The 9,991-nt window shown below is 53.8% G+C and overlaps 2 protein-coding genes across 2 annotated transcripts; both read right to left on the bottom strand.

The window, feature by feature from the left end:
• Positions 1–2,692: 2,692 nt before the first annotated feature.
• On the bottom strand, positions 2,693–3,632 carry LOC125507429 (proteasome subunit beta type-2-A-like). Its single transcript, XM_048672007.2, has 2 exons — positions 3,372–3,632; positions 2,693–3,254 (listed from the first exon to the last, which is right to left on the bottom strand). The coding sequence occupies exons 1-2, from the start codon at positions 3,500–3,502 to the stop codon at positions 2,810–2,812; spliced, it is 576 nt and encodes a 191-aa protein (XP_048527964.2). The 5' UTR covers positions 3,503–3,632; the 3' UTR covers positions 2,693–2,809.
• A 1,649-nt stretch (positions 3,633–5,281) lies between these two features.
• Positions 5,282–7,386, bottom strand: LOC125506086 (cupincin-like). Its single transcript, XM_048670961.2, has 4 exons — positions 6,799–7,386; positions 6,615–6,701; positions 6,229–6,516; positions 5,282–6,127 (listed from the first exon to the last, which is right to left on the bottom strand). Exons 1-4 carry the CDS (start codon positions 7,330–7,332, stop codon positions 5,555–5,557), a joined length of 1,482 nt encoding a protein of 493 aa, XP_048526918.1. The 5' UTR covers positions 7,333–7,386; the 3' UTR covers positions 5,282–5,554.
• Positions 7,387–9,991: the final 2,605 nt, after the last annotated feature.

Genomic DNA, 9,991 nt, shown 5'->3' with positions numbered 1-9,991 from the left:
AATGACTCAACACCTTCTCAACATAATGGGATTGCAAAAGTGTAATCCCACCCTCATCATCTCTCAATAGCTTGATGTTCAAGATAACATCAGCCACTCCAAGGTCCTTCATCTCAAAGTTCTGAGATAGGAAAGACTTAACCTCCTCGATCAACTTGAGATTAGTCCCAAATATCAGTATGTCATCAACATACAAACACAGTATATCTCCTTCGCCCCCACCATAGCGATAGTATACACATTTGTTAGCCTCATTAACAACAAAGACAACAAATGTCAACGTTTCATTAAACTTTTCATGCCATTGCTTAGGCGCTTGTCTCAGGCCATACAAAGATTTCACCAACTTACACACCTTTCCTTCCTGACCATCCATCACAAAGCCATCAGGCTGTTGCATATAGATTTCCTCCTTTAACTCTCCGTTCAGGAAAGCCGTCTTAACATCCATCTGATGAATGAGAAGACCATGCGAGACCACCAACGAGAGTAATACTCGAATGGTGGTCAGTCTGGCCACAGGTGAATAAGTGTCGAAGAAATCTTCTTCTTCTTTCTAGGCGTAGCCCTTGGCCACAAGCCTAGCCTTGTACTTTTCTATCGTACCATCGGGCCTAAGCTTCTTCTTGAACACGCACTTGCATCTCAATGGTTTGCAACCATAAGGACGTTCAGTAAGCTCCCAAGTCCCGTTAGCCATGATGGAATCCATCTCGCTACGGACCGCATCCTTCCAGTAGTCAGCTTCTGGAGATGCGTACGCTTCTGAAATAGAAGTGGGATTATCCTCCACGAGGTATATGAAGAAATCATCACCAAAGGTCTTTACAGTCCTTTGTCTCTTGCCCCTACCAAGGGATTCCTCATTATCCTCCTCAGGATTTTCATCATGTGTTTGATTATAATATTCCATCGGAATGGCAGGTTCAGGAGTCTCCTCAGATTCCTTTCTAGAAGTGCTTTGTACATCTCTCATGGGAAAAATGTCCTCAAAGAATGTAGCATCTTTAGACTCCATATTTGTACCGACTTTCATGTCAGGTACCTCTGATTTCACTACTAGAAATCTATAGCCAACACTATTCATAGCGTAGCCCAAATTAACACAGTCCACAGTCTTTGGTCCAAGGTTACGCTTTTTGGGGATCGGCACATTAACTTTCGCCAAGTAGCCCCAGGTCCGTAAGTACGAGAGTGTTGTCCTTCTCTTGGTCCACTTCTCGTAAGGAGTGGTCTCGTTATCCTTTGTCGGAACTTTATTCAGGACATGACAGGATGTCATTATAGCCTCCCCCCACCATGCCTTGGATAAACCCGGCGTATCTAACTGTTGGGGAACGTAGTAATTTCAAAAAAATTCCTATGCACACGCAAGATCATGGTGATGCATAACAACGAGAGGGGAGAGTGTTGTCTACGTACCCTCATAGACCAAAGCGGAAGCGTTGACGCAACATAGAGGAAGTAGTCGTACGTCTTCCCGTTCCAAACGATCCAAGCACCGTTACTCCGGCACCTCCGAGTTCTTGGCACACGTTCAGTACGGACCCGTGACCTGTGGCCTGATAAGAAGAAAACAATGAAATGTCAGCACACACATGAACACCTGCACCTGTGTCGACCCACCAATCGGTGGACGGCCAAACTGAAAATACAGCAAATAATTTACCGTACCCAGATGCACCACCCTCATTGTTGCTCACAATCATATTGACAGACTTGGAGTCCTGTCCTTGCTTCTTATACTTCTTTGGGCACTTGTTGGCCCAATGTTCAAGCGAACCATAAGTAAAGCAGCCCTCATCCTTCTTGTTCTTCTTGAAGGTCTTCTTACCCTTCTTCTTAAAGTCGGCACTCTGTTGGACACCGTTCTTTCCCTTGGACTTGTGGGAATTGGAGTTCTTCTGATGCACCATGTTGGCCACAGAAGTTCCTTCGACTCCTTTTTCGTGCGAGTCCTTTGCCCTTGAATTCTGCTCAACACTCAGATGGTCAATGACATCCTCCACAGAGAATTCACGCCTCTGATGTTTCAGAGTGGTGGCAAAGTTCCTCCAGGAATTGGGAAGCTTAGCTATTATGCAGCCCGCGACAAACTTGCCCGGTAACTCACACTTAAGAAGCTCAAGCTCCTTAACAATGCATATTATCTCATGAGCCTGCTCCAATACAGGACGGTTCTCAACCATCTTTTAATCATGGAACTGCTCTATAATATACATCTCGCTCCCTGCATCGGCGGCCCCGAACTTAGATTCGAGCGCCTCCCACAAGTCCTTGGCAGACCGCACATGCAAATATGCGTCAACCAGCTTATCTCCAATCACGCTCAGAACTGCCACGAGGAACACGACAGTGGCCTCCTTGAACGCCTTCTCCTGATCAGGAGCGATCGTTCCTGTGGGAGTCACACCGGCGACCCAGAACACTTCATGGCAGTGAGTCATAAGGTGGTTTTAGTCTGCCAACGCTTAAAGTACGTCCCCGTAAACGGCGACGGTTTTAGTGCAGCAGCAAAACCAGAATTCGAAAAACTCCTACACAAATTAGGTATGAGGAGTGCATGGCGTGGCGTGGCGTGGCGTGGCGTGGCGTGGCATGGCGAGGCGAGCGGAGGAGGGGTGCGCGAGGGCCTCATCTCTTCTCAAGCTCCAATAGCATGAGGAAGAAAATCCCTTATAAACCACTCCAACTCTCCTTCCACTTCCAAGATGGGACTAAACTTTCCACCACATTATCATGCCACCTACATGGGCCCTTAAAGATCAAATCTGAAATTGTCATATGGGCTGTAGGCCCATCTCATATTTCAACACATCTGTCGATAGATAGTCATTGTCTCCCTGACCTCCCTTCCCACGGGCGCCGCTCCCCATCTGTCAACATACTGGACCGCAAACTCGCCGGCAGCCCCGGGAACCCCGAGCCGGCGGATCTCCGCGATGCAACTCTCCACGAGCTCGATCACGTCGCTGGACGACATGGTGTCGCGGTAGCCCCGGCGCAGCACCGCCCTGCAGGCCTCCGCTCCCCGCCCCGCGGCCCCGAACAGGAACTGGCCGCGCGGGAGCGCGGGGCCGAGGCAGCTCACCGCCCCGTTGGGCTGGGCCTGGTTGTAGCCCACGACCAGGGCCTCGACGGAGTGGCCGCGGTCGAGCAGCTCGCGCGCGAGGTCGGCGACCGTGGCGGTGTCGGGGTACGGCACCCCGGTCAGCCCCTTCCATCTGCGGCACATCGTCCTCGCGAACCTTGCGCTGCCAAAGCAAAACACGGGCGGGAAGCTGAGGTCAGAAGCCATGGAATGGAAGGTGGCCGGGATCGAGCGAGGCGGCGGGTGGAGGTGGATTGGATCTAGCTCGCTCAGTCGTTACCGGTTCTGGTGGCTGCCGGAGATGGCGAGAAGCCTGTGGGCGTCGAGGTGCACGATGGGGGTTCCGGACGCCACCACCGCGAATTCTCCCCTCCCCGCGACGCCGATCACGCAGCCGAAGTCGTCGTCCATCGCCGCCGCTCCCGATCGATCCGCGCGCTTGCTTGCTTGCTGTCTGTGAACTGCTCTGCTGGTGGTCACTCCCCGTGCTTCGCTCGGCCTACTAGTAACTGTCCTGACTCCGGCTGGAAAGTGGCTGGCGAGAGGATCGTGACTCAGGTCGATCGCTTGGCCTGTGCTCCGGTTCTTCCGTTCCGGTACGTGACAAGTCTTGTTTTTGTCAATTACTCGATCGGAGTGAAGTCTGTTTTAAACCTTAATATTATAGAGTACGACGTAGATGAACCTTGACGTTTGAATTCCTAAAATTGATACCCTAACCTTATCGATCCCGGTCTAAATAAACCTTCGGGCAGTTTAAGGAGTGGATTTGATGACGTTGTATTCACGGAGCGGGATTGCTGTCTTTGACCAAGTTATTGACTAGCCTCTCCATACCTAAAAAAATTCCCCTGCCTAGTCCATCTCCTTCCTCCCGTTCCTGTTCGATCCTGAATTCCCGTTTTTGCGCTGGGTCAAGCGTGTCCCCCTCCAGAAAATCCGTAATGGGATCGTCCTGAGCAGGCGGGGCGTCCTGAGCAGGTGGGGGTCCAGAATCAATTCCAAAGTCCAGTGCCAACTTCATGATCAAAATCAACTATCACCTTCTCGGGAGCCGCCGCCAGAGACGTTCGACCCCGCCCGTGCCCCTGGCGAGCTCGCGCTCGATCACTGCCCCACGCAGGCACGGCTCACCGTCGCCGGCGAGGACACCACAGCGCCGCCGCCTTCTTCTCTTTCCTCCTTTGTCTCCCTTCTCCTTCCTCCCAAGCATGCGCAGGGCATGCACGGCCGACGACCGCGCCTCCACGGTCTGCGCTGATGACCGCCTTCACTGGCCGCCCATCCAGCTGCTTTAAACCCGCAGGCCACCTCGCTGTTGACTGCTGCTGCTCCTCCATCCCTGCGCGGCGACGTGGGGCTGCCAGTGGAGCACTCGTCGGTGACGGTGACTCAAGGACCGGAGGACGCCGGTACTTGGCGGATCAGCGGCTACGTCAGATCAGTCAAAGATTGTCGAGTGGTAGTTTGCTCTACGTGCATAGCTAGCTACCTGGCAAAACGAAAATATTGCGCCATTAATCAACTAGCTAGCCTCAGGATCAATACAGCAGGCTTTGGTAGCCAGCTTGCTACGTATGTTAGTGTTTTCTCCTGAAAGAATCGATCAAGTGTGGCTTGTGTATTTGCACGTCTCGCCGGAAAGCAATCCACATCACATGTCATACTACTTCGCTAGTGTATGTACGCATTCGACCGCCGGAAAATAGTCGTCGTGGAGCGATCGGGGCCTAGTCAACAACGACATTAGGCCACACACGGGTAGCCGCGCTCAGGCACGTCTCCATGATCCCTGTCGCGGCTTGCTCCATTCGCAGTGCCACAGCCAGGTTCGGCGACGCAGCAGCGTGCGCATGCACCAGCGCAGGCTTAGGACGTGCACAACTCAAACCCAGAGTTCTTTGGTTTAAAATTTAAATATTTAATATTTTCTTATTTCTTTCTCATGCTGGTAGGTGGGCCCCCAAAACATGTGTTGCACAATTCACTCATCCCGGCCTTTTCTGTTTGGATACGGCCTAAAAGTCAAAAATGACCGGGATTGAAGAAGTCAGGGTATCAATTCAGGGATTTGGACGTCAAGGTTCATTCATGACATGCTCTACAACCTCAGGTTTAAAATAGACTTCACTCACTCGATCGATATATGTGCACGTCACTGTAGGAGTAAAAGTGCAATTTTCACCGACATGTTCCAACGAGCCGACGGGCAAGGTCACGTCTTTTATTACCGGAAAACTCACGTACTATACATACATAGAAAACTCACGTGCATGCATGCATAAACGCACACGAACACAAGCATGCACATCCCGTACACAGAGCATCGTCTCTCCTCTCCTCTGCTACACGCACGTAGTACTGTAGTAGGCAGTACCGTACGTGCTAGCTATTTATTCCCGTCACATGTACACTCATGCATGCAGCTCCACGAACTGCACACGGCACGCTCGAGATCGTCGCTCACATGTCGGCGACGCGGCGCTGCTGCTGCGGGCCGGCGACGAACACGGACTCCGGCTGCGCGCGGATGACCCTGTCCGCCAGCTCCCTCGCCTGCTGGGGGAACGCCAGCGCCTTGGCCGCCTCGTCCAGCTGCTTCAGGACGCTGTTCCCGCCGGTCACGAACACCTCCTCGTCGTTGTTGGCGCCCACGCCGAAGGACAGCAGGGCGAGGTTCCCGTCGTTCCCGGCCACGAACGTCGCCGGGTGGCCCGCGGGGAGCACGATCACCGACCCCACCTTGATCTGGGCCCTCACCTGCCTGTAGCCCCTCGATTTCTCCTGCTCCCGGCCGTGGCCCTGCTCCTGCTCGCGCTCCTCGCTCCTCCTGCCCCGCCCCTGCTCACGCTCGCGCTCCTCGCTCCTCCTGCCCTGCCCGTGCTCGCGCTCGCGCTCTTGCTCGTGCTCACGGCGTTCAGAACGGCCGGAGCTGGAGATGTGCGGGCACGCCATCTCGAAGTAGCCGTCGCGCCCCTCCACGACGACGTAGATCCTGGTCGACCGGGTGGTGTACTTCAGTGCCGTCATCGAGCCCTGCATGCATGCACGCACAACGAAACACACATTGGTTTAGGCGAACAAATCCGTTGCATGATGCTACAAAACTATCTGTATGCGCGGCGCCGATGCTTTACCCGGGTGATGTTGACGAGGGTGACATCCATGTCGAGCTTGCGGAGGTGGTGGCACTGGTCTCCGGTGATCTGGTGGAACCTGCCGTGCTTGTTCGAGTAGCGCGGCTTCTCGCCGGTGAGGCTGCGCGGCTGGATGTCCTCCTTCTCGGAACCCGAGCCGCCGCCGCCGCGTCCTCCCCTGGAGCACGACCTGCTCAGCTCCCGTATCTGCTCCTCCGACGCCTCATATATCTCACCCTCACCCTTGCTTTTGCTCTCAAACACTCTGTCCACATCCTCCCGCCGAGTCTGTTACAAAAATAAGCAGAATCCCACAAAAACTTGATCGAGCTGAATTGAGTGATGATCAAACAAATAATCAGTGCCGATGGTCAGCGCGTACGCACGTTTAATGCGGCCTGGATAACCTCGTCGCTGAAGACGCTCAAGAAGGACTGCGGGCGCTCGTCTCCAGATCCAATAAGGAAGAACTCCTACCAACAGATCAAGAACACCAAAAGTAAGGTTGCAATTGCATGCAAACGGAGATGGCAGAGAAGTCTGCAAGCCGCGGCCATGGCTCACGCTCACCTGGAAGCGGCCCGGCGTGGAGACGGGGTTGATGAGCATGACGACGCGGAGCCATTTGGACCGGTGCGTGTTGGCGGAGTACACGATGGATCCGGCCGGGATCACGATGACGTCGCCCTCCCTGATGCAGAACGATTCCCGCTTCCCGTTCCTCAGCAACACGAGCACGCCCTCGCCTTCCCTGACGAAGGCGATCTCGTCTGCGTCGTGGTGACTGGGCTGCAGGAACGCGCGCGGCGCCGCGTCCAGGTACGCGACGCGGTAGTCGCCGATGGAACCCCGGAGCAGCTCGTGGTCGAACCGCTCCAGCACCTTAAAGTGGCCGTGCCGCGACTTGGCCCACTCCCGGTAGCTCTCCTGGCCGAAGTGGTACGGCCGGCCACTTCCGCCGGACCGCCCTTCGTCGCCCCCTTCTTGCCACCTCCTACTACCCCTGCCTACGTCCTCGGCATCCCACGACGCGAACGAGAGGGAGAGGCAGAGGGAGAGGACGATGGCTAGCACTAGCCATGGTGATCTTACTGCGGACTTCATCGTGATCGTTGTTCGTGACGAGCTAACTGACCGGATGAGTTGATGATCGTAGCTCAGGGGGAGTGATGGTATATATAGGGGGCGGCGATGCGGCGAGGAGGCCATGCGCGCGGCCAGGTGTAGGCCGGGGTGCGTACGTGGTGAAGAAGCGCCGCATGCACGGCGCCATGCATGCAATGCGAGATAGCTGGCCTCCATCTGCAGAGAACGGACAACGTTGATTGAGATAGGAACAAGCCGAGCTGGGATGGGATAGCTCGGCGACGATCTTTTGCATCGGCGGAATGAATTTTTCTTTTGCTGGGAGCTATGCTCCAAGGTGAAGCTACTACACGCCTGCAAGAGTCTTATCCATCTGATGCATTTATCTATCTTGTCAGTATGCTTGGGGTTTAATCCGCGATCAACCCGCATGCATGGTTTTATTGTAACTTGTTTTACTTAACGGTTTTGCTATATCTCATGTGCCTGAAAATTTTATTCGTGTAGTCACCCATTCTAGTTCATCCGAGCTCGTTGAAGAAGATGGACCTCACCAGAAAAAGTCATACCCCCACCATCTAATCTCAGGGGGGAAGTCATGGCCTCACTAGGGGGAGTCACGACCCCATTATCTATCTTAATGGTGGGTGGATGCAGGGGATCGCCGGACATTTTCTCCGGTTGGGGTGGAGCTTAGAGGGATGGCAGGGGTGGTCGGGAAGGGCGGGGCGACGAGGCAAGCGCACGGTAGCGCCCGTCAGCCACGGGGGGCAGAGGCAGGCGGATGGGGCGGGGTAGGCTGCAAGGGAGGAGGAAGAAGGGGGGAAGAATATGAATGGTTCGTGGCATGATAGAGGCCGTTGGATCTAGATCCGATGGTCAGGAAGTAAAGTAACTGATGGAATGGCTTTTTTCATGCACCTGTTAAATAGACGGTCCCTTTATATAAGTGTATGTTGTTTATAGTCACAGCCTCAGCCAAATATAATAAAAAAGGAAAATGCATAATAAAAAAGAAAAAACACATGAATCTTCATGTAAAATCAATGACAGAGAATATAAATATATAATATCTACAACACATCTAAATGTGCTTTACCAAAACCATTTATTTAATGTGAAAATTGTAATGATTGTTCTACTGTCAATGCTTAAAAAACATGCATGAATGGTGTTTAGCCTATGTGAAGAGAGATTAGAAAAGTTTGAAACCCGAGTGGGTAAGTTAGAGGAGGTACCCAAATGGAACTCGAATGTTTGTTTCAACTTTTAATATATTGTGGAACTTGGATAAATCTAATGTGCCAAATTTATAGAGAAAACTATTATATCTACAATATAATATATACCATATACTTTTTTATTTCATGAGTTATCTAATGGTACGGTCGACGCAGAAAAGTAAGGGGGGAGACGAAAACACACACATGCGTCGCCTTCCTCTCTACACGGGGGTGACTCATCGTACCACCACCGCGCTCACCCCCTCCTCGCTCGATCATGTCGCCTCCTGAGATCCTGTCGGTGAGGACAGGCAGGCCGAGTGAAGGCGGCCGGGGGTGGCCCCTGGGTGGACCTCTCTCTCCCAGCCAAGATTCTGACGGCTGCGGGGCACCTCCCCCGAGTTTACGGGCGTGCCGATGACAAGTCGGAACTCCCTAACGGGTGGCTGGCATGGGTCAGCGATGTCGGGGAGGCCTAGGCATGTGGCATGGTGGCTGCTGGGTGGTGTGTGCGAGGCAGCGGCGATCTGGTGATTCCGGTGGGGCTGCTTCTTCGGACGGCGTGAGGCGGCTTCCCCGCCAATGTAGGATGGGAGTGCACTTGGGCCAGGTCGATCCTAGCGACTGGGGTGGTGGCATGCAGGTGACCGACGACCGATGGGAAACATCTAGGGTTAGGGAATGGCAGGCTTCGAGGGTTGGACTGGACCTGGCCCATGGAGGCATGCTGCTCTGATGGCCCATGCAAGGCTGCCCCGGCAACGATGTCTGCTGACCTCAATGATACGCACCCTTAGACGAAGTGGGGGTTGGATCCAGCTAGGATTTGGTTCCCATGTCTGGGTCACTCACACGTGGATTAACACCGGCCTTGGCTATTCATGGTCATTGTTGTGCTCTGGCATGGCGGTTCTGCCCATTCGTTGTTCATAACAATCCGTGCGGTTCAGCGGCCTATTGTCCTGGCGGTGGTTGTGGCTGGGTCTTGGAAGTGAGGGCAGTGGCCCTAGATGGTGAAGTTGCACATATTGGCTCTCCGGTGAGTGGCGTTGCAGCATGTGTTGGCATTGCGCTTTGGTCAAGCGGGTGGCGAGGCGTACTTTGGCGGGTGGTCCTAGTGAAGCTGTCGCCAATGGTGGCGGCCAAGCCCTGGATCAGATTACTAGTCCCTGTTCCACTAGGGTAGGGTCCCTTCATGGTAGGTTTCTGGCATGATCCCAAGATATATGAGTAGGGAAGGTCGAGCAAAATCTCCGCATCATCTCGACGCCGGTGGCAGCGATGCATGTGGGTATCGCTCTTCTCTCAGGGCACCGCCTTAACTTTCTCCCTAAACTATGGCACTCAGGGCGAAAACCTTTCTCCGCTTCAGCTGGCGCGTTTCACGTCTTGTCCCTCTTGTAGGCGTCGACGATGAGTGTCGAGGCCGCTCGCGCGTGACGGCATGGTCTTGT

The sequence above is a fragment of the Triticum urartu genome, chromosome 5A, assembly GCF_056163025.1.
Source record: "Triticum urartu cultivar PI428250 chromosome 5A, HENAU_Tu73, whole genome shotgun sequence".
NCBI lineage: Eukaryota > Viridiplantae > Streptophyta > Magnoliopsida > Poales > Poaceae > Triticum > Triticum urartu.
This window is presented reverse-complemented; position numbering and strand designations above follow the sequence as displayed.